Source organism: Parus major, chromosome 11 (assembly GCF_001522545.3).
Source record: "Parus major isolate Abel chromosome 11, Parus_major1.1, whole genome shotgun sequence".
Classification (NCBI taxonomy): domain Eukaryota; kingdom Metazoa; phylum Chordata; class Aves; order Passeriformes; family Paridae; genus Parus; species Parus major.
The window spans coordinates 2,089,919-2,114,520 of record NC_031780.1 but is presented as its reverse complement, the minus strand read 5'-3'; the positions used below and the strand labels follow the sequence as shown (position 1 = coordinate 2,114,520).

General features: G+C 44.0%; 1 protein-coding gene across 1 annotated transcript in view; it reads right to left on the bottom strand.

The window, feature by feature from the left end:
* Positions 1-46: 46 nt before the first annotated feature.
* Positions 47-24,602, bottom strand: part of ZCCHC14 (zinc finger CCHC-type containing 14) — a 49,599-nt gene continuing 25,043 nt past the window's right edge. Inside the window, exons 3-13 of the mRNA XM_015640013.3 lie at positions 15,849-15,922; positions 13,230-13,301; positions 12,908-13,017; positions 10,837-10,931; positions 10,695-10,749; positions 9,951-10,224; positions 8,645-8,736; positions 7,551-7,678; positions 7,117-7,257; positions 5,575-7,047; positions 47-4,190 (exon numbers count right to left, since the gene is read on the bottom strand). Coding sequence (XP_015495499.1) covers positions 4,135-4,190; positions 5,575-7,047; positions 7,117-7,257; positions 7,551-7,678; positions 8,645-8,736; positions 9,951-10,224; positions 10,695-10,749; positions 10,837-10,931; positions 12,908-13,017; positions 13,230-13,301; positions 15,849-15,922 — 2,570 coding nt within the window. The 3' untranslated portion in view covers positions 47-4,134. The remainder of the gene's footprint in view (positions 4,191-5,574; positions 7,048-7,116; positions 7,258-7,550; positions 7,679-8,644; positions 8,737-9,950; positions 10,225-10,694; positions 10,750-10,836; positions 10,932-12,907; positions 13,018-13,229; positions 13,302-15,848; positions 15,923-24,602) is intronic.

Below are 24,602 nucleotides of genomic sequence, written 5' to 3'. Positions count from 1 at the left end.
CCCCACACAGCTGAATCCCTTTAAAATGAAAGCCAATACCAAGGGATTCTGTTTAACTCTTTATTTTCCATACATTAAATTTACTCAGATAAAAACATTCTAAAAATGTACAATTTAACTTTTAACAAAGTATAATAAAACATAAAAATCCCAATACCAGAATACTTGACATTTACAATTCAAAATCAAATTAGCTGAATATTAAATATTTACAAAACTATTTAAAATATTTATAAAGTTACATGCAGAATTTGTAATACTAGAAGTGATCGAAGTAAAAGAAATGGCTCAAATGGAGCAGGAATTTCCTTCATTCCTAATGGAAAGTTATGTCCAAGAGAAGCTGTTAATCTGCACTTGAAAACACACAGGATTTGCTTTCTGCTTCAGTACCAACACAGTTCTTGTGTGTACATCAAGAAAATTTCAGGGAACAAATGGGTAATTCCAAGGGTTTATTACAAGAGCTGTGGGGCCTCAACCAGCCAAAGTGATTCCTACTCTCCCAAACGCTCCAATATGTGGATTTTTATCCAGATTTGCCCATATTCATCCCATTTACAGGTGGTCCAGACTAGCCTGAATCCAGCTCTCCGAGGCTCCCTCTGGCACAGCTCTGCTCCCCTGCAGGATTTTGGGAGGAGCGCTGCTCTGCCCCAGCCTGGCTCATCCCAGGATATCTCTGCCCGGAGAGGAAACGGGATCTGGGGGAATGGCCAAGGCCTGGTGCTGGACTGTTAATTTGGGAAGTCTGGTGCTTAATTTGCCAAGATTTAATGACCGTGGTATGAAAAGGTTTCACAAAAAGCTGAGTGTGCCAGAGCTGGTTTGAATAAAAACCAGTTTTGATAAACTTTAATAATGGTTCAAATGTAGTTTTCAATAAAGTTGGGTGGAACCCTCTGATCAGTATCTCAGTTCCCACTCCTCCCTCTCTGCTCTCCCCATTAGGATCTAGCCCAGAATATTTATTAATGCTTAATTTGCAGAGTGAGGAGGAGTTTGCTGGAAATTCCATCCTATTTTGAGTCTTTCCATCATCAAATGGAAAATGCAGCTGGAACTGCACCACCCGCTGCTCCCTCCCCTGGGAAAGGCTCCTCGCTGATTCTCCGTGGAGATGACTGGGGATTCCCTTCCCTCTTACACTGAAAAATCATTCCCATTCCACAGTGAAATCCATCTGGAGAATTCATTCTTTTTATACTTGCAGGACAAAGATAGGGCTAAATAACATTCTTTGAAATCTCCATCTTTCAATGTACAAAAATAGGGTTTAAGAACTGCTTCCTTCAGGCAGGGCAGCTGGAGCTCTACTATTCCAACCCAAGCTGCCTTGCTTTTTTAGGGGTAAAAAGGTGGATTTGTGCCTTTTAAGAACAGATTAAGGATAATTTTATGGAATTAAGGTGCTCTGTTTGGACTTACCAACTTTGGTTGTTCTGGGTACAGAGTGGAGGGTGTTCACTGGCAGGTCTGAAGCCCCAACTCACTGGGATTTGGGGAAGGCTCTGAAGTTGCTGCTGGCTCACCAGATTTTCCTCTCGGACACTTGCGTTGCCTCCAGGTCCTTCTGGATTGGATCTGACTCCAAACCCAGACCCAACCGTTCCAAAGCGTCACCCAAATGCAGCCATGAGCCACTTGGAGAAACATCAGCCTTAACTTGACACAAAGGAAACAATCCCAAAGAAAGGAATGAAACAGTTTGCTGGAAACATCAGCCTTAACTCTACACACAGGAAAGGATCCTAAAGAAAGCTCTGGAGAAAGGAATGAAACAATTTGCTGCACAGAAGTTCAGTTTTACAGTCCTTTTGATATGGTTTTTTCTGTGATGAAGATCAGACACAACTGTGCCCAGCCTTGGGCAGTAAAACAAAACACAACTGGTAAAGAAATTACCTTTTTTTGTTGTTTTTTTTTTTTTGTTTTTTTGCTGCTGCCTTTTTTTGCTGTTTCAAGAGGGTTTTGAACACTCACGTGTGTGTTGAAATACAGTTTCTTTAAATACAATTTTAAAATACTGTTTAAAAAAAGTGAAAAAAATAATAACAATAATAATAATAACAGTAACACTAAGTTTGGCTTTCAGCACATGTTCCAGGCCACTGGAGAGACCCTCAAAGCTGCAAATAGTAAACATGGAACTGCACGTTTTCCTTGGGCATGATGCAGTGGGACAGACTGTTCCTACCATTGTCTCGAGCTCATTAAGGCAAAGTAAATTGCATTGTCAGTTTTCATCCCTTTAGTGTTGTAGGTCTGAAGGTTGTTCATGGGAACACAGGGAACGTCCTCAAACGCAGGCAGAGCCAAGAGGGAGCAGGAGCTGGGCTGGGGATACACAAATCTGGGGGTTCTTATTGCATAGCAATAAAAAGAATCTTTGTTTGTTTGTTCGTTTAAACCAACCGTTCTGCAAATTCCAATTTTGGATCCCTCCCTGGGCCCAGTTTGGTTCTGCCCAGCCGCGTTCCCGAGGCTCTCCCGATGCTCATGATCCCGCGGGGCTGGGACTGCCCTTGGAGAGACAGGGACACAGGGATGGCCCAGAATGTTCCTTTCCTATGAGCACGGCCCAGGAAGGGCTGAGCTCCCATCTCCTGGGGACATCCCTGCACAGCTCCAAACCCTCCTGCTCCCAGAGGACTTCCCAACTCACTGCTCCACTACAAATCCTATGGATTCATCCTGCTGTAAGGAATACCTCCGAGTGTAAACGAGGCTTCAGACTTTAAAGGTGTCTCCCAAATTACAGGATGCAAATATCTCTCTGTCAGACACTTTTACAGAGGAGGCCTCACCCATTTAATGCCGTCAAATTCCCGGGGGGAGCGGGGAGGGGGGAGCCATGAGGATTAGGATCTTCTTTCAACCAGACAGGACCAAAGTGTTTCAAATTAGCAGTTCGAGATGGGTTTGGCTTCCTCTCGAGTCCTAATTTAGATTTGTCACCCACAAATGATGGACTAAGTAGTTAACACCAAAGCTACTCATCTACAACCTACTGCAACGAAGGAGGCCGACAAGAAATCCTTCCAAGTCTTGATAATAATGAAGTTTTTACTACCTTTTACATGTTTGACTCCCACCACTCCTGAATCCTGGGGTAGGAGCCAAAGGGTATTTTATATAAAGTAAAGCAAAAGCTTATCAACTCTGCTGCCAGAGTTCTTAGTTTAATTTTTTTCTTTTTTTTTTTCCTTTTTTTTTTAGGATGGTTTAAAATTCATTTACAAAAGCAGAATAATAAGGTTTCTGTGAAAGAGACCTATATACAGTAACAGGACGTAAAGGTTTTGTGTATTACAGGAAAATATCCTTGAAGCCTTTATGACTCTGGAGTCTCTGGGACTTGGACCCTTGGAAACTAAGTTTATTCCAGTGCTGGGAAGCCAGCACTAGCTAGTAATAGGTGAGACAATGAAGCACGAGTTTGTTTCCAGAAGGAAGTGAAACTGCCGTGTGTGTTCTTTTGGAAGGGAAAAGAGAGACTTTTTAGGATTTTTATTGTGGAATTAAGTCCCGTAAGCCTGCTGGTGCCAATTTGTAAAGGTTGGAACTTCTTTGCCTCTTGCACTGGTCTCAGAGTGACACTGTCTGCTAAAAGTGCAGAAAGCTTGAAGAGTTTTACATTCTTCTGTAGTGCAATCCTTAAAAATCCCAGAGATTAGTGCCTGATCACTTTTGAAAAAAAGTAGACATTTTACCTAGCCCAGGGGTGCCAAAGTCCTTCTGGCCACTCCTACCTTCCACCTCAGAACAGAGCTGCCCTGGAGTCAGGCCTTTCACCTTAGAAAAGTCCCATTGTGGCAACGTTCTCCAGCCAGAAAAGTCCAGGGGATGTTGTACTTCCAGCAGGAACTGCAGCTGGCCAGCTCCACCATCCATCCATCCATCCATCGGTCCGGGGACACAGAGTCAGGAGTTCCAACAACAAAGCTTGAATTTGGCAATCAAAACTGGGTTGGCTGCACCCCTAAGCTAGATTTTCTACCTAGTCTAATAAAGTAAAGCACCTTTGGATTAAAAAATACATTAAGCTTAACAGCAACTGGACGTCTCAGTTTTGTGGTTCGATCTCCGTCGCTCTCCATGGCTTTACAGCATCGTGGTGTCAGTGGGGAAACCTCAGTCTGTGGAGTCCAGACTTTCGGAGGGAGGGGCGTACTTCAGCCTGAACGTACCTGGGACAGGGACAGGGACACAGGGGTTACACATCAGTCACCTCCCACAGCTTCCCAAACCAACCTGCTGCTTCTTACTCATGGAATGCACCATTGGAGCTGGGGTGGAGATTTAGGGCTGGCACGACTTTGTTTCATGGAATCAGAATCCCACAATGGTTTGGGTTGGAAAGGACCTTAAAGATCATCCAGTTCCAATCCCAACACTTTCCACCATCCCAGGTTGTTCCAAGCCCTGTCCAACCTGGCCTTGGGCACTTCCAGGGATCCAGGGGCAGCCACAGCTGCTCTGGGCACCCTGTGCCAGGGCCTGCCCACCCTCACAGGGAAGGATTTATTCCCAATATCCCATCTAACCCTGCCCTCCTTCAGCTTAAGGCCATTTCCTCTTGTCCTGTCAGCCCATGCCCTTGTGAAAAAATTGGCAGATTTTAAATGAGAATTTAATTAATGAAATTAAATCCAACATAAAAAGCATTAGATTGCTGCATTTCTGAAGTTCTCCCACTCAGGACTGATGAGGCAGCAGCTCTGCTTCCCCCTGGCCACTACCAAAACATTTACCACTGGAATTCCACTCAGTATTTACCTTTTTCCTGCTGTAAATTGCTGTCCAACACCTGACACTTGTTAATTTATGGTGTTCAAACTGTTGAGACCACACAAAAATGAATCCAGGTAAAGACTACAGACAATGCACCATGTCAAATGCAACTTCAGTGCTCTTCACTCAGAGTTTGTATTTCATTTTTTAACCCACACCACTCTCAGATTATCTCAACATAAGATAACCAAAATAAAAAAGAAAAATGGGACTAAAAAGTACTCTTGGTAAAGTAGCATTTCTCTTTTAGCTGTTTCCCTCCTGGAATTAAGGATTCAGCTCTCTCCTGGAGAAGCCTGTGCTGTAAGTGTGTAAGCAACATACCCTATAAAATAATTACAGCAGCAAACAGGACCTTCAGGAGGGTTTGAATGGCAATTCTTCATTTATGTTATTGTGTTGGGCAGGAAGGGAAGAGGAACAGAGATTTCAGTTTGTAAAATTCCGGGGGAAACTGAAATAATGACCAAAGCTGACCTGGCTGACAAGGCAGAAGCAGCAACAGCGATTCTGCTGCAACCTGTCCACAGCAGCTCCCTCCCTTCCTTGATGTTTCCTCCCTCCCTAAAAACCACTTCCCACTAAAAAACAGCGCCAACCCCACAGATCACACCCGAGGCCTCGCCTGGGTCCTCCCGCCGGGGCTGCCTAAAATTTGCCAATATATCAGAACATCAACTTTTAATAACAAAATATTTGTACAAGCCAGAGATTCCAAGATGCCATCAGACCCCACGGGCAGGGCTCAAGGCCGCGCTCTGTGTCCCCCCCAACCTTTACCTTGCCGATTGAAATCCATGGGTGGCTGTTTGCAGTCCTGAGCTCTGTGCCCGCTGGCCCCGCAGTTGTAACAGGAGAGGTTCCCGTTTTTTTTGTGACTTGACCCGTTGCCGTTGCCCATCATTCCCTGTGCCTGGTACACCCCGGCCGTGCCTGCCATAAAGTTCTGCATGGGGGGCACGGCGAAGGTGGACTGTCCTGCCATGACGGAGTCGGGGGCCAGGCCGCTGTTGTAGGCCGTGTGCACCACGGGGAACGTGGTGCTGCTGTTGTACTGCTGCGTGTTGATGTAGCCGTTGCTACACAGGGGGTTGAAGGGCAGGAAAGGGAAAGTAAACATGGAAGGTCCCGAAAAGGGGTGCTGGAAATAGTTGGCGTAGCTGACGGTCATGCCGCTGGAGCCGCAGTTGCCGCTGCAGCCGCAGGAGCTGCACACCATGCAGCCGGGCGGCTGCGGCGGCGGCTGCTGGTGGTGGTGGTGGTGGTGGTTCTGGTTGGGGACGGGGACGCTCCCGGCCGAGCCGCCGCCGCCGCCGCTGCTGCTGCTACTGCTGCTGCTGCTGCTGCTGTAGAAGTTGTTGTCGGCGCCGGAGGAGAGCGTGGGGCTGGAGCTGGGCGCGGGGCAGCTGGGCAGGTTGGCCATGGTGGTGAAGGACGGGGACGGGTGGCTGCTGGAGGAGGCCGCGTTGCTGTTGGCGCAGAAGCTGCCCTGCATGGGCGCCACGGGCACGCTGCTCATGGCAGAAAAGGCAACTTTGGTGTTGGCTGTGTACAGAGCAGTCCGGGGGTTGATTATTGCAGGGGACACCGTTATTTGCATATTACTGGAGCAGGAAGTCTGTCCGGCCATGGCGGAGTCGGTGGGAAGAGACGAGGACACCAGGAGTTTGATGGGCGGACGAGCCACGTGGAAGACTGTGCTGGACGTCACCGTGGCAGCAGTGCTCGTCTCCACTATGAGTCCTGGCTGCTGGGCTGGTTTGATCACTCTGTCCAGAGTGGAAGCGTGGACGACTTTGGTGCGAGGCCCAAAGCTCATGGTGGACGTGGGGGAGCTGCTCTCGGCACCCCCCGGCAGCACCTGCAAGGGCTGGTGAGGAGAGGACGAGGACATGACATCCACCACGGCGTTCCCAAAGCCCTTTTCCATCTTGATGCTGCCCCTGGAGCCGGGAGACACTTTATTCCTTTCCTCCAAAGACAAGAGGGAGTGCACAGAGGACGAGAGCAGCTTCATGTCTGCGGAGCCGCGCTCCGGTTTGTGCACGGAGCCGAGCATGCGGATGGGGGTGATGTGTGAGGGGGTTGGGGACAGCATCTGCATGGGCAGCGCGTGGTGGGCGGCGGGGCCCGAGCCGGCGTCGTTCTGCACGGGCAGCACCTGGGCCGTGGGCCGGGCAGAGCTCGAGGGGAAATGGTTCAGCAGCATCACCGGCTTCTCCTTGTCCGAGGCGTCCAGGTGGAGCTCCAGGCCTGGGGAGAGAGGAGCCGTGAGGACAGCCCTGGGCACGGCACGGGGCATGGCTGGGGGGCTCTGCTTACGTCTCTCGTTCTCCTCGGCGCTGTCCGAGCTCTCCTCCCGCGTCTGGATGCCCATGGGGCTGGAGCTGGAGCTGGAGTACTCGGAGGAGCTGCCCTCCCGGGGCAGGGGGTGGGCTGGCTGATCCACGTCCACTCGCAGCTCTGCAGGGACAGGGGACACGGGGGTGACACTGACAGCACCTCAGGAGAACACAGCCATGCTCAGGGATACATCAGAGGTGGAACAGCCCAGCCAAAGCAGCTGCCCATTCCCACCAGAGCCGTGGGAAAAGTCACTTTTTATTTCCCCCGATAATCACCGAAATCAGACTTTTTCCTTGCTCCCTATTAAGCAATAATAGGGAAAGCTTTTGGAAGATAAAGCAGCAGCACAGGAATGAGCTGAGCCTTGTGCAGGCACAGCTGAGCACAGCAGTGTCCCCTGCTCCCCTTACCTGCAGCGTGGTTGCCCCGGATACTCTGGATAGGCCCCACGTGGGAAGTGGGGGGAACCCTGGCCACCCCACTGCTGCTCACTGAGGAAGGTGTGGAGGGGTTTAGGCACCGTTTCTCTGATTTCTCCCTACAGGGTGATGGAGAGAAGCATGAAACTGGTTAAAACACAACCACAAAGAAATCCTTTTCTGAATGAACCCAAAGCAGACAAAGCCCATTGAACAATCCACTGATGCCGTGCTCATTTCAAATGGAAACACTTGGAAATCACATCAGTGCTGACCATAACTGCCAGCAGTTAGGGTTGGACTATTTGCCATCTGATTACAACACTACACTCTTATTTGTCCAGGGTAAAACATCACCAAACCCTGACTGAACTCTAAAATTCTGTCATGTATTATGTCAGCACATCCCAAACCCAGCCCTGCACACCAAACCCAAAGAGAAAACAAACACAGTCCCAAGTTTTCCGTTTCCAAACAAACTCTGGAAAAACTAAGACTGCTGAAAAAAGCTGCCAAGGCAGCTCTGATAAATGGGCACAGATTTGGATTTCTAATTGCTTTTTAAGGAGCAGCAGTAGCTGCAGAATAAACATTTCCCTGTAAGTGGAGATGGAAAAACCAGGACAATCTGTTGCATCAGGGCTGTCACAGCTCCCTGGTGTCACCGTGGGACACTGAGACAGCTCCCAAAGCAGCATCCACATGGATTGGAGCCAAAAAATTGTCACTTCCTAGGAAAAAAAGGCCTGACTTTGGGAGTGCATCCCCTGGGCTTGCAAACCCAACAGCTCCCATCAGTGTCAAGTGACTGGGAAGCCCAAAATCTTTGCAAGTTTAAACACAAGTTTAAAAAAAACCCTAAACACAATATGTATATTTTTTAGATTTCAAAATTTGGTATACTTATAACAATCCTGACCAGGCAGCAGTAAACCAGAAAGCACTAAATATTGTTTAGTAATGGAGCTCATAATCACCCATATCTCCAGGTGGGAATCATGGTAGGTTTGTGGACTGGGAAGCAAAAACCACTGTAAAATTTGCATTTTTTGATCTTAAAAAAAGTTCCCCCAGCCCTCACTTACTTCTCCAGCTCTAGTTGGGTTTTGAGCTTCTTCTTTGCTCCCATGGTGAGAGACTCAAACTTATTCAGATCTTCCTCAGTAAGACTCAGAAACTTGGAAAGTAAAAATATGTTTAGTTTTATAAGCTGGAATATTCTTATCCCCATTTTCAGTGAAAAGCATTTCCAAAAGCCAACTTTAAAAGCATTTTTAAATTCAAAGAAACTCTCTACTCCAGTTTTCAATTATAGTGTAAAAGGAAAGTGTGAGGGACTGGCATGAAAGAAACACCTGCAGATTTAATTTAATTAAGAGTGTGCTCATATTTACCAGTCACAATAAAGCTGAAATTATTCGTGTACATATTAAAATAGAATTAAATTAAAATAGAACTTGATGCTATCAGTGAATTTAAGGATCTTAGAAAATCATTCCAGTTTTCCCAGTAAAATTTACCTGAGAAGTGCAGTGGAAAATATACACCAATAGTAAATTTAATGATAAAATATAGAGATAGATACAGACATTTATATTATAATGTAATTAAAATGAAAGCCAGTGAAATATGCATAATAATATTTGCTTTGTTAAAATATACTGGAATACAGAGTTTTACTACTTTATTAAAGGAAAAAAAACAAACCAGTATATTTCCTTTCTATAATGAAGAAAATTAAATCAGAAGTCTCTGGTAAGAGATTGAAATTAAATCCATAAAATATTCCATAAACAGCACCAAGCTCAGCCCAAGCCCTCCCTCCACTGGAGGGCGTTCCAGGGCAAAAGACAGAGGACAAGCAATCTCCCAATGGAGTTGGGAAAAAAAGCTCTAAAACCTTGTTTTGATAAAATCCAGCACACACAGGTGTTATCTGGGACTCTTACAATGCAAACAAACCTCACTCACTCATGTTCATATCCATGCCACGAGTCTCTGAAAATCTGTTTCTTAAAATGAGGATAACCAAATATTTTGGGAGAAAAATCAACCAAGAAGCAGAAATCAAGAGAAATCAGCATATTTAGGTATCTCCTGCACACAAAGGGATGACCAGGGAGCCAAGCAGAGCTCCTAAAGCAACATCCAAGCTGGATCTCCAAACATTCCCTGAGGAAGCCTGGGAGAAGCAGCAGCTGTTGAACAGCCCAGGACACAACCCAGAGTGAAAACAGCAAGGTTTTCATCAGTTCATTATTGCTTTCAGAAAGTGAAAACCTCCCCAGCACGCGCCAGAAACTCGTGTGATCCTCAGTGCAGATGTTCCCAGCCTGGAGAACATGGGGATAATTTCAAAGCTGGCTGCTTCCCCCCCATTTCCTGCCCTACCTTTTCCATGGTGAGCTGTTTGAAGACAGGGTAATATTTGTGCAAGCGCAGCTTCCTGAGCCAGTCCAGGATCCCGTTTTGCTCCTGTGTCTGAGGGGTCTGAGGGCTGGAAGACATCAGCATGGCTGGGGAGGAGGTTTCCATCTGGGAGCGATAGCCCAGCGAGGAGCCGGCGCCTCCGGAGTGGGAGCAGTGGGGCAGAGACACGGGAGCAGCAGCCGAGTGCTGGACGTGGTTCTGGGAAGACTGAATTCCAGCCACCCCACATATAGGTCTGGAAAATAGGAACAGGGTTGGGTTTAGCACGTTGGATAAGCTGTGTCACCCAAAGTTCAGCTGCTGCGGTCACAGAAATTGGGATTCTGGGAAAAACCGCCCCGTTGGAGCCAAGGTGTGGATTTGTACCTGCCCTGTTCCACAGCTCAGTAAAACAGGGCAGTTCTGGCAAAGGGTGAAGCTGATCCTCACCTTACAGAATTTTCCTTCAATCATTTCCTTAATAATCACAGATATTAAATATTCTGCTGCCTCTCTGTGATTTAAAAAAGCTTTTGACAGAATGGCCTTTGCATTATTAAAAAGAAGTAAAGACACCCAAATACAATCCTATGGAAATTTCTGGTCTTTCCATATGGAAGTGGCAGAAGAAGCAGGAATATTGGCTCCTTGAAGAGGGTCTGGGTTTTGTTGAAGGACATGAAAATTGCCTCTTAAGAAAATGAGTTGTAAAGATAAATATTTCACCTTCCAGATGTTCCCAGCGTAGTTCCTACTTTATACAGGGAGGGGTTGCCAGGATCTGGAAACAAGGAACAGAGTCACAAATGGCATCAGTTTATGAAATGCAGTACAAAAAAAATATTGTTTTAACTTTATTTCAACTCACTTGAGCTCTGAAGTTGTTGTGAGGGAGATGAAGTGCTGAAGAACTTCCTGACGTGGTCGTTTTTCACCACATGGGAAGGGAGCGGGGCCAGGTACCTGCAGCAAACAAAGCCCCTGCTCTGTTAGAGCCTCTCAAATCCATCAGGATTGCACTCTGGGTAACACACTTGGAAATGAGATTGGAAATTTAAAAGCTGAAAAACACCATGCAATTCTGAATTCTGGAAATTTATGTGTATTCTTATTCTTAATAATCCCTGTTACCCCTGGGTTGTTTTCACTCTGGTGAGTGTTTCAGCAAAGATGCCTCATTTAGGAACCCTGAACACTTCTAAGGCAGAAAATGTTCAAATGTAAACTTGAAAATTGCCTTTCAAATGCAAGAACCTGATGAATATAAAATAGAGATGGATCTGTTATTGAATTTCCTCCTCTTAGAGATAAACAGCAGATGCAGAGTCTGGCAGTTTAGGGAAAAACTTCTGTCACGTTTTCCCTGTGCCTCTTTGAAGGGAAAAGAGCCCTTACAGCAGCATTCCAGTGCCTTGAGGGGCTTGTGGGAGGCTGGAGAGTGACCTGGGACAAGGGATGGAGTGACAGGACAAGGAGGGACAGCTTTGAGCTGGAAGAGGGTGGATTTAGATAGAATATTTGGGATAAATCCTTCCCTGGGAGGATGGGGAGGCCCTGGCAGAGAAGCTCTGGCTGTCCCCGGATCCCTGGAAGTGCCCAAGGCCAGGTTTGATGGGGCTTGGAAGCAGCCTGGGATGGTGGAAGGTGTCCCTCCCCATGGCAGGGGTGGCATGGAATGAGCTTTGAGGTCCCTTCCAACCCAAACCATTCTGAGATTCCACAAAAAAATGCCAATCTCCCAAAACTTTGCACCTCCACACACCCAGAGGTGCTTCCCAGCTGGAAACCCCAGAGTTCACTGCTGAATTTCACAGCAGAGCAGCACCTCGGAGCAGCTTCTTCCCTGCTCCAGAACTGCAGCAGAGCTCTGGCAGTGCAGTTGCTGCTCCATTAACCCAGATTTGGAGAGGCTGTTGTTCCCAAACAGCAGCCACACACATTCCCTGCAGCCTCCCAGATCCTCCTTGGAGCACAGCAAGGGAATGGGAATGTTGCTTGCCATGAAAAATAATCCAGGCATGCACCTGCTGGCTGCTGCCTATGGAAAAACAATATCCACCCTGGCTTAGGGAAAAAAAAGTGTAAAGGAGAAGCTCTAATAAAGTTAATTAATATTTTAAAGTGTCATTTAATTTTATAATGGTATTGTATCAGGATCAGAATAATATTAATATTACAATAATCTCATTTTGTGTAGATAAAGACAGTAGCAGCTGAAAAGAATTTAAGTCTCTCCTTCTCCTAGGAAAATCATATTAGAAATATTTAGAAAGAGAAACCTGATGTGATCTGCCACAGGTTATGATATTTAAAATGCTGGTTTATATTAAATAATGGCCAGATGATTTGTGATAATTTGAGGAGGTACAAGCCAAGGCTTCAAAAATTTCTTAGCTGTTAAAGGCTTCCAAAAATGTCATCATTTAATAATATCTAAATACATACTTAAGTTTTTAAAATTGAAATAAAATAAACACTAGGACAACCTAAAACAAGTGAGAAAAAAACTCTGTGAAAGGAGGAAAAAAAATCCCCACAACCCATTCCTCAATACAGATGGGTGAATATTCATGCTTCTATTTTCTCCTGAGTTTTCAGCAGTTGTTTTAAGCAATTCTGATTATTTTTGAGTCCAAAATAAACTTTTGCAAAGCCAGTGATCCTCTATTTGTTCTTCACAAGGAATGAGGAAATATCAGTTCTCCAGGAAGCTTAATACAGAATATTATTACCATCTGTATTTCTGAAGAAAGTATTCCTGAAAAATTGTTATGCACTGGAATTAATGGAACATCAAGGAAAAAAACTTAGGATCAGGCTCTAATTTCTTTCAAGTAATTTAGAATATGGAGATAATATTTCTATTTCCTGTTTTTTTCTTTTTCTTGGTGAAATAAGCCAAGTGTCAAAATAAAAACCCCCACAAAATCCCAGCATACCTCAGGTCTGATTCCAGGTCCATGTGGTTCCGTTCCAGGTAAAATGAATCTGGACCAGCTAAGCAGGGAATGAATTTCTCCAAGTTTTCTTCTGGATACAGCTGAGATAGCTAAAGGGGGAGGACATAACAAATTAAAAGTGAAAAGAAGTCTTGTTATTTCTGAGATTCAATCCACTGCCAGTTATAAATCAAATATTTTATGAAATTCAATCTGAATTATCTTGGCAGTTTTTGAAAAGTGTCATTGAACAAAATTAGAGAGAGGGACAAAACTTTTTTTTTTTTTTTCATTTTCAAAGTATTTTTCTTATTGTCTTTACCTTTGAAATAAATTCAGTCACTTCAGCAGAAGATTTGGTTACCAACGTCACCGAAGAATCAGACCACAGGACCTTGGGGAGGAGCAAGAAGGATTTGCATTAGTAATTAATTTAATTTGGTTCCTCAAAATTCAGTAATTAGTTAATAACTGTCCCTTCCAGATGTTGTGATGAGTGACATCAATAAAACACTTTTTTTTTTGTGCACAAGGACAAAACTGCTGCCCAATTCTTGGTAGTTTTACATTTAACAACTGCTCTGGATGCTTGGAAAAGCCCCTCAGAGTTTACACAGCCCTTACACACTGCAGATATCCAGAGTTAAGCAACCAACCACGGAGTAATGGAATTTTTTCTCCTCATTATTGTTAAAGAAAACAGCTGCTTTGTAGGATCTGCTTTTCCAACAGAACGGCTCCCCTCACACAAGGCTGCCTATTGCTAATTAATCAACTCCATATGCCACAAGAAATTGGGAATGGCAGCAAAAAAACAAGCAAAACCTTCCCAATGAAACCTGCAGCTCCTGCTCCAGACTCCATCTTGTCCATGCCCTAAAAAAGGGAATATTCAGCATCTCTTCCCACGCAAACAAGTCACAACATCCCTGGATATTGAAGCATTTATTGCTTGGGAGATGAAGTTTAAGCAAGACAAAAATCAGGATTTCTTGGCTTGAGGAAAATCACCATGAGACAGGCCAGGGATGAATCCCTATGGATCCAAAACATCCATTGGAGAGGCCTGGGAGGAGGCATCTGGATCCATAGGGGAAGGAGCTGGGTGGATGTTTGGGGATCACAGAGCAGACTCTCACATGACATTAGTTTCAATGACAACTCCAAACATACACAAAGTTTTTCCAGCCATCCAAAAGCTGCCAAAAAGAGTGGGGAGAGGAGAGGATTTCAAAATATATTACATAAGGGAGGAATTTCCTCTCAGCAGAGCTGTTAAGACAAAAAAAAAAAAAAGAGGGAGGGAAAAGAAAAGAAGACAGAAAAACTTGAGTGGTTTTACCAAGTTTATGGGTTTTTTTTCTTTTTCTTTTTAAGTTTGTGGTAAATAACTGTTTCTTAAATTCACAAGGAATTTCAGAAAGTACAGGAAATATTCTCTTTTTTTCTAGTTCTATAAAAACCCAACAATTGTCATGACTTCTGTTTTAACTTGAATTTTCAATACTTATAAAACAATAATGTGAACTGTAAATGGGGGGAACAATAGCGTCGCAAACACTAAACTGCTCCATCCATTGACCTGCTATTGCCAAGCTCCTGAACAGAACAAAAACATTCCATAATTGGGTTTTTAAAGCAGCAAACAGCAATTTATCAGCTCTGCTGAAGTCTCTGCTCTTCCATCAGTTCAAGCTGTTGAGGCAAACACTGGGTACAGTAATTTCTGTTATTTATAGAAAAATTTGTAATAGGAAAAGAAGTTTCACGAGTTCTTAATTGGAGTGGAGACAACTGCAGGCTTCATACAGAGTTTGAAAAGCCCTTGGAAAAATCCTGCCTGTGATCGATGACATTTGGAACAATTGGGGATTGAGGAAATTTGGGACATTCTCCATGAATCCAATCCTGCAGAGGTTAATGCTGCCAACATCCCAACAGATGCTGAGCTGCTGCTCTGCCCTGGCTGGGAGTTTTAAGGAATAACTTGGTGAAAGTTGTGGATAATTGAGATTCTCCCGCCTGGTTTTCCTTTTGGGTTCTCCTCTTCTCACCCCCCGCTTTGGCTCATTAAACAAACCAAAGATGTTTTCTGGGCTGTGCATCCCAAATTTTGGGATACTTCATTCCAGCTGGGAGAAAAGCAGTTTGTCAGCTGCTCAGCAGCACCCAGATCTGTCCCAGGTTCCGTGGGATGAACTCATCCCTCCGCCGGAACTGGGAGCAGAACCCAAGCTCCAGAGGCGGCGTCAGTGCCGGGGGAACCGCTGCTCCCGGTGCTGTGTGGTGAACCACACTCATTCCTCAGCACTGCTCTCACTTCCACTCAGATCACGCTGCCTCCAGCTCCTGCTCTGCCCTTCCTGCTGGATTAACATCCCTCTTCTGGGAAGGATTTTTATTCCCTTTGGAAACGCTTTTAGATCATTGTGAAAGTCCCCTTCCAGTCAGCTCCCCCAACTCTCGCTCCACAGAGTTTTCCTCAAGCCCTGAAAAATTTCCAAAGCTTTTCTGTACTCTCCAACCTTTTGGACCCATATCCCACAGGCTCCCTCCCTGCCTCTTCCCAGCAGCTGTGCCCTCAGAGCCCACATTGTTCTTTGTCCAGATTAAGACTTAAATTCTCTCTGGCTTCTGCATTCCAGCAGAAGAATGGACACTGGATATAGATATGGATAACCATGCTGGAAGTGTGGCATCGTATTTCCCCCCAAATGAATGCTGCCAAAACTTCCTGCATTAAAATGATTTTTTTTTCTTTTTTTGCCAAACCCTGCCTACCAACCTCTACATCACCCACAGCCATTTATAACTTTCAAACAATTGATTAAAAACTATCAGTCCCAAAAAAGCTCCGCTTTCACAAAGGATTTTTGGGATCCAACAATAAAGTTTGAAAATTTCCTTAACTCCTCTTTAAGCATTATCCTCCCAAACTTACCTCAAAGGAATAGTCAACATTTCTTTCATTCTTCTTGTGTGCCAGCCCCTTTAATTCCACTTTTTCAACACTCACTATGGGAAAACAAAGAGAGAAGAAGAATGAGGAGGATATTCCTAAATACAGGCAGAAGTGATGACTTCTGGGAATTGCAGGCCTTGCTTTGAGAGCATCCCATGACCTCTGGAGGTGTTCCAGGTGCCCAGTTCCAACTTCCTCCCTCAGGAATGTTGGTACCATCACTTCATCCTATTTGCATTTCCAGCCTTGGGAAAGTTTCATTCCAAGCAGTTTTAATTCAGTCCAAACAAAGTTCTTATCACCCCGCTCATCGCTGTAATAACACACTACACACACATGGAATTATCTTAATAACATCAAGGAATAAACACCATCCCTCCCAGGGAAACTGGGATGAGGAAGAAGTCTCCATGTTTTCAGGGCCTGGTTTTACAAGTTCAGTGTGATTTCATGGCTCTGTTGACATCCTGACTCCTCCCTTCCTGCAGTTTCACAGAAAATTTCAGCCTCCACTGGAATAAGGTGTAAGTAAAAACAGGATTTGAGTGTGGAAAGGATGGAATGCCCGTACAGGTCACTGCCTTTAAAGACACCATCTTACACATCAGATATTTGATGTGCTGAATTCTTGGAGACTCCCTCTTCCCAAGACACCCAGATCAGGAATTCACCATGAAAATCCTTTATTTCATCAACTTTCTATTCTCTTATAAATTCCTCCTGCCTTTTGACTGCACTCACAGGGATACACACATGGATTTTTTCTTACAAAGAGCCAATTTACACTGGCTTAAAACTACAAAAGCAGAATTATCCCAACCTAGATCACTAAAATTTTACCTGTGAGTGACAGGTACCTGCAGGGACACGTGCTATGCATGGTGTGTTTTCACTGAGGAGTCCTAACAAGGGATTCTGTCACTTTATTTACAAAGAATCACCATTTACAAGCTGTTTATCTGTTTTCAGGACTATTTATTATGAACTTTTTGTTATTGGTAAGACTCAAACCGATGTTTATCACATGGAACTTCCTCCTAAGTGCCCAACAAAACACAGCAGAGAAGTCACAGCAGCACCATTGCAACAGGGACCTGGCTTGTGTCACCTCCCTTGTCCCTGTCCCCAGTGAGGCTCCACCCAAAGCCCATCTGGAGCTTGATTTCCCTCTGTTTCCCAACAGTTGTGGCTAAAGGTTTCATTGTGGCCTTTTAAATGTTTTATTGTGTCCTCAGAGAATCTCAGAATGGTTTGGGTTGGAAAGGACCTTAAAACCCATCCAGTTTGAACCCTGACACTTTCTACTGTCCCAGGGTGCTCCAAACCCTGTCCAACCTGGCCTTGGGCATTTCCAGGGATCCAGGGGCAGCCAGAGCTGCTCTGGGCACCTGTGCCAGGGCCTGCCCACCCTCCCAGGGAACTATTCCTGCCCAGTATCCCATCTAAATCCACTCTCTGGCAGTGGGAGCCATTCCCTGTGTCCTGTCCCTCCATCCCTTGTCCCCAGTCCCTCTCCAGCTCTCCTGGAGCCCCTTTAGGCCCTGGAGGGAGCTCTGAGCTCTCCCTGGATCCTTCTCTTCTCCAGGGGAGCTCTCCCAGCCCTTGGAGCAGCTCCATGGCCTCCTCTGGACTCACACTGGGAATCCTGGATGCAGCTCTGCAGGTCTCAGGGGAGCAGAACAGGTCCTGCTCCTTTACAAATGCTGCCACCTGGGTCACAGCTGCTTAAAAATCTCTTCTTCGAGTCTTATTTGCAGTGAAAATTTTGAGAGCCTCCAAATTCAGCTCTACAGATGTTTTGTGCCTGTCTTTACAAGGAGAAAATGAACATTCCTGTTCTGATCCTGTTCACAACTGTTCCTCCTCCATGTAATTCCCAATTACAATTGCATCAATCCCTGGGCTTATGAATAATGTCAATTAATTTCTTACTGCTTTCTCCTGTACATTCTGCTTTTTGGAGAGGTTTGTTCCTTTCAAAAGATTTCACTGGTCTTCTCTCACGCTTCTGAAATGATTTTGTGCCCCATGCTGAGCACCACAGGGGTAAATCTGCTCACCAGACCTTGCTGAGCCATCCAGACAATATTTAGAGGAATGAAGGTTTGAACATGAAGATCTGAACATGCAAAAGGTTAATTAAAAAAAAAAAAAATCTACCTCAGTACATTTATTTAAGAGCATTCAGGGCCCTCTGAGTTGTGATTACAGCTAAAATACACTGAATATTGATTGGAATTGTGAGTACTACAGGATTATAATGAGAAGGAATGTGTAAAATGGGTATTGAGAGAGGGAATGTGGTGAAGCAGCTGAAGGATGAGCAAATAACTTGCAGAAATCCTGGTGTCAACTGCTGCAACATCTGGTTTTGAAAAACACAGCCAGCATTACGCAACATTTGTTGTTTATAGCAAACCCAGTATCACTTTTCTGCAACTGTTCTTATCGTTTGGCATTTCTAAAGGATTCAAATCCCTTCTCTTCCACTCATTCATTTTTCAACACCAGCAATTCCAGCAGAATTGGATTATCCACAGATATAAAATCAAGCTATTCCTGTTTTACTCTGTGGGGTTAATAAGAAACCTTAAATCACCCCTGGATTTCGTGGTGCTGACAGTGCCACCACCTTTTCCTGCTCAACCTCTGCCCAGTGAGTAAAATCCACTGCAGTGAATTCATCCATGGAAAAAGATAGCAATTAGATAAATGGACCTTTAGATAAAGCTTTTTGCACTGATCTAGTAAGATTAGGTCTGTTCTAGAGCAGGAAATGCAGTTCAGTGTCCAGCAGGACAGACTTTAGGGACAACCAATTGGGTAATTCCCAATATTATACAAAGAGCTCCAGGAATTTTCTCCCAGCTAGCTGGAACACCATGAAAAATACCACCTGCCTAAAGAAATCTTGTTTAATTTATCAACTTGTATGTTTGTGTTCTGTGGCCTCTCACCTACTCTGTGTGTTGTTTAATTTCTGGCTGGTTTTATTAAAACAACCTTCCTAAACCTCCCCTGAAGCTTAACTTTATTCAATCAGTGAGACAGAGCTCCAGAAGAAAAGGTGTCATCCACCAAGTACAAAGTAGGGGGGGAAAAAAGGGATTTTATTTACTGCTTTTACTCTCAAAAGCTCAAAGAGCTGACTCTACTCAGTATCCTAATATTATTTCAAGTCCAGGAGCAGAAAAACCTTTGTACAGAATTAAGGACACACGATACTGATGTCTTTTCAGGATGCTGAATTCAACAAAACTCCAACTTCCCGACCCAGGGGATACAAAAAGTTAAAGTTTCTAATTCAGGAGATTCCCAGAGTATATTTGCACTGGCAAAGGGGCACACAAGGCTTTTTGTTGTGGAGATTTATTCATAAATATCTGGGAAATTCCAGCAGGTAAATGGAACAGTTGAATGAGGTGCCCAGGAAAGGGGGAGAGGAAAATAAAGGGAGGATGGAGAAGCTCAGGGCTGTAGGAGAAGCTCCAGCAAGGCCTTGGCACCCTTGGTGCTCCCAGTATCTTCTTGCACCATCCCTTAAGGGTTTTTTTAATTTATTATTATTAACTGCTTTCTTTAAACACAAGAGAAGCATTTTCCATGTAGTTTTGAAGTACATTTCATTGGATCCAGCATGGAAGCCTGAGTGTGGAATACTCCAGCACTGAGGCACAGCCAGGAATCACAGCCAGCACAGGAGCGACGTCATCTCATCTCCTTTTCCAACACTGCCTCCCACCCCCTGCCCCAACATCCAGGGAAAACACATCCAGGGAGCTTGAAGACATTTTATTCAGGTCTGTTTTCCTATTCCAGCCAGGGATTTTCACCCTTTTGGCCGATATTGGAGCATTTCTCATCTGCTCAGTACAGTGCTTCAGTGAAGGGACACACAATTCCCTCCCTCTGCTCATGACCAGGTGTTAAATCCTCTGGATTTATGGCCTCCCCCTCCAAAAATGCAGGAGCTTGGACCTCCTCCTCTTCCCAAAATGTCAGCAGCTACACAAAGCAAAAGGCCAACTCCAGTTCTTCAGGATTTGCCATTCCTGGCTGGTGAAGGTCAGGGTAAAACCTGCACTGGATGTGGGAAGCCACCTCAATATCCCATTTATCTTTACAACCTCTGGATCCATCCTAATAAAAGGATTAGATACATCAGTGCCTCATTCCAAACTGAGAATTTTGTGCTCCTCCTAAAAAAGTAAAGTAATTCAAGATATATCAGGAGTGTTGATTGTGGCTCAGTCCTTTTCCATAAAATCCAGTATTTCACCACTCCATACCTAGTGGATTTCCTCTGATTAAATCCCTGGATGCAGGATCAGTTTGTGTGGGATGCAGCATGGAAATGCCACTCTCCAGGTGGCAAAATCTGAGTCTTCTGAAACTGGGTTGAACATCTTGGTTTGTGGTACTTGACCAAAAACAGCAGAAAGGCTGCACGTTATTTTTAAGCTGGAAAAAACCCTTAAGTAAAATCCTTTCTATAATCATAAACAATGCCTCTGGACTAGAAGATTTATTAAATTTTCATTCATGGAAAGAGGCATCAAGCACCATGACAAGCAATTGAGTTTGTGCTGAAAAAGTGGAACAAAAGGGAACTCATAAAATCCTTTCCACATCCCAGTTTACACAGAATTGGGAAGAAATGCAGCAGCACCACTTTCACATGGCATCTCCTCTTTGTGTTCAAGAAATACTTCCAAAGCAGCATTACCCAATTCCTGCTGCCCATTAGATGCCAAAATCTTGGAACAAAATCCCACAGAGGCTCCCCACAAACCCACCAGGATTTATATTCCCATATCTACAGGCGGGAGGGAAGGAAAACAGAGAAAAGAATTATTTGCTACATGCAAAGCACATTCATGGCAACAAACCACCAGAAACTAAAGAGGTTTGTGGGGTTTTGTTTGGGTTTTTTGACTGTTTGTAAGTATCAGCTTAAGAGAGTGGGTTCTTTGTTTTGCAGAAAACTTCCTGCTTTCACATTTTAAATATTTTTAAAGCTTTTTATGTATATATATATATATATAATTAGGCTATTACAGGGAATGAAAAAAATTCAGGATACCCTCTTGTTCCCAGCACACACACTGATCCTCTTCTGCACAAACACACAAGGACTAAGTTTCCTCATTACTACATTTGATTTCCCTGTCTCCCAGTTCTCAAAACTTAAATTACCCTTTTAATGAAATAATGGAGGCCCGAGGAAAACCTGCAGAATCAAATATTAGGCTTTGAGTCTGTAGGATGAGAACTGAGATCTAAATATGATCAGCATCTTTAGGGTGCCAAGAACTTGGTGTTGGTGCTATCCCAGGATCATTTTGGTTGGAAAAAAGCTCCAAGGTCACCAAATCCAACGTGTGATGGATCCCCACGTTGTCAGCAGCCCAGAGTGCCACATCCAGTTATTCCCTGGACACTTCAGGGATGGGGACTGTCCCAGGAGCTCTGATCAGATCAGATTTGTGTTTATTTACTGAAACTCCTTTAACAAACCACAGAGTAATATTAGCTTCTAATAGCTCTGTCACTAAAGCCAAGAAAGAGCTGGCACTGCTGAGCTGTCCCTGAGTTGATTTCAGAGGAAGATTTCCCTGGAAAAGCATCCCAAAGCCTCACTTCAAACTTCCTTGAACCCAGCAGCCTCTGGAAACCTCAAAATCTGGAGAGGGTGGCACTGAAACCATTCAACTTGAACTCTGCTCTATTCCACAAGCAGCAAAAACACACCTTGGTGTGTTCCATGACACATTAACTCCTGCACAAACCATTCCTCCCCAGAGATATCTAATCTGCATCAGCTGATGGGCCAGAGTCCAAGTTAGGAGAACAGGAGGTGCTCTCTGCTGTGGGAGGGCTGCAGGTACAGAAACTGCTGATGGGGAGGCAAAAACCATCAAATACACCCTCAAATGTAACTGCAGCAAACAATTAAAAGGCATAATTAGCTTAATTGATGAACCACGAGCTTGTCTATGGAGATACCGGAGGGGAAATTGCTCCCACTCAACAACACCCAAAAGTGTTTCAAATATTCCCTTAAAAGGGAGGGATAACAGGCAAAGAAACAAATGTTTCTTTTTGAGTATCATCTAGTTTTGCTACTTCTAGAAAAGCCAAATGTAGGAAGAGAGGAAGAAATTCTCTCTGCAGTTCATTGCATTGAGTTGTCACGTGAAAATGACCTTTTGTTATTATATTAGTGAGAAGTGACATCTCAGATATCTCTAGAATGGTCATTTATAAAGATACCTGTTTTCACATCCTGCATTGGTTACAGATGGAGAAAACACCATGAGAAGTGTTCACCACACTGAAGTGATCCCAAATACTTTCTACAAATATAAAGCTTCTGTTTGCTAAGAAATACTTAAATTGAATGTTTAGTTTGAAAAATAAAGAACTAAATACTTAAATTTAAAATTATTGAAGTTCTACAGAGAAGGGAAGATACAATTCGAGTTGGACTCATTTGGATCCTGCTCAGCCTCATAACAGCATCCACCATCCACTTTTCTGCTGGTATCCCTGAAAACTAGAAGTGGATGAGCTGACAACAATTTTTCCATGGAAAAGGAAGGCACAGCTTGGAAAAAACTTGTAAGCAAACAGAACAGTTTTACTAGTTAGCAAGAAAGTCTTCTGGCTGGCTGCTCCTCAATGGGAAAACCCTGGAAATTAAAGTTTCATGGACATAATGAAAAATTTCTGTCAGCAGAGGAAAGACTCTCAGATCTGGCATTTTCCTGTGTGAAAAAGGAGGGCTCTTCCAACATACAGAATATTTAAGATCCAAACCAACACATCCCTCCACCATGAGTTCAAATCAATCCTGCTTTAATTGATGAGCAAGGCTGGAGCCTATGAAGTGCAATATTCCACAGGAAATAATTACACAGCTTTTTAAAAAACCAAGGCCAGGAGCTGAGTTTTGGCAGCCCAGAGGAAGCAATAACATACTGGGATTGTGTCACTCACCCCAATCAAAGGAGGAGTTTTCATGTCCCTGCTATTTCCTCACTTTGGCTGATTTTAGCTGCCAACAAAGAGACCTTCTTATGTTTCTCCAAAATAGATATTAAAAAAAAAAAAAAATAAAGCCTGCATATCTCAGCTTTTAACTGAATTCACACATTTTTGGAGTAATCCTGAATGATCCTGTCAGCACTTCAGCCAACCACAAAAGTCAGTCAACCTAAAGATGGTTTGTGCAACTTCCCTGGATTCAAAAGCTTCCCTAAACCCCAAAGTGCTTGTGCTGGAGGCTGGAGAAAACTCCCATCTGAACAGGAAAATGTAAAATCCTGAAGAAACACTCAGCTGCTCTGAAAAATATTGAGACATGGCTTCAAACACTGTTTTGAAAGGTTTTCTTCCCAAATCCTCGAGGCCACTTTGCATCCCTGCTCCCTCCTGCCATGGCCACTGAGCACACAACTGCCTGATGAGTTGCTTTTTTTTTATTTTTTGATGCCAGAAAAAGCTTCTGTAGAATAAAGTACCCAGAAAAGGCTGCTGGATTGGTTGGATTTGTGAAACAGCTCCTAAATTCACCAACACAAGGCACTGAGCAGGTGCTGGGCCTGGGAACATCCACCAGGATCTGCTGCTGAAATGTGGAATGGTGCTCTGGGTGGAAAAAGTTGTGGTAAGGCTTCAAGAGTTTGACATCAGGGACAAGCCAGCAATATATTCCTTAATTCCAACAGCTCTAACCAAGCATATTTGCAGCTCTTTGGGATGTCAGGCAGAACACAGGGAAAAAGGAATCCTGAAGGATGGGGTTTGGTACCACGGCATTTTCAAGCACGATTTTAGGTAAATATGTGCAGCACTGAAGGTTTAAAGGTATCCTGCAACAAATTCAGATAATAGTCATGGTGATGTTCAACCCCAGCTCAGATTTTGTGCCTTGTGGGCTGCATTTTAAAAGGACTCCAGGAATTTCATTTTCACACTGTATTTACTGCCTAATTCCCCTTGGAACTGCAGCTAATCAACTATTTGCATGCAAGTGAGAAGTGTAAGTTTTGAATGCAGCTCTAGACCTCATTTCTTCAGTGACTCATTTTCCTTCTCCTTCCTAACTCAGAAACATGGAAAAGAATTCCTGCAAAAGTGACCAAACCCTCCAAACTCTGGGGTGAAGGGCAGCTTCAAGTAACCATTAACATTCAGCCTTGTACAGGCAATTTAAATAAGCAGGCTGCCTGTGTTGAATTTATCTAACAAAAACATCTCTGAAATCAAGAGAAACGTTCAACTTTAGATATAAATAATTTTACTTTCTGGGTAAGCATGATGTAGTTGTATATTTAGTCTGGTTTTATCTGATGGAGTGCTTATTTTATTTACTATTCTTAGAGCACTTTTAAACAAAATGTTGGCTTTGTTTCTCATTCTTAAGAGGAGCTTTGCTCATCATAGAGAAATCTGCTTTTCCCCAGAAAGGATTTTTTCTGGCACATAATATTCCCTGAGCCCCTTCAAACCCAAGGTGAGCCTCATGATTAATTCTGATCTGAAAGTTGTATTCATCTACAAAATTACACATTGAAAGTGTAATTTTCCATGTTTTCCATGGAAAACTTAAGGCTTTTTTTGCTAAAGTGCAGCAAAGCCCAGAAATCCAGACATCCCTAAATCCCAAATATCACTGAGGAACCAACCCAGTTCAGCTGAAGGCTTTGAAGTTTGAGGTCTGCATGGAGC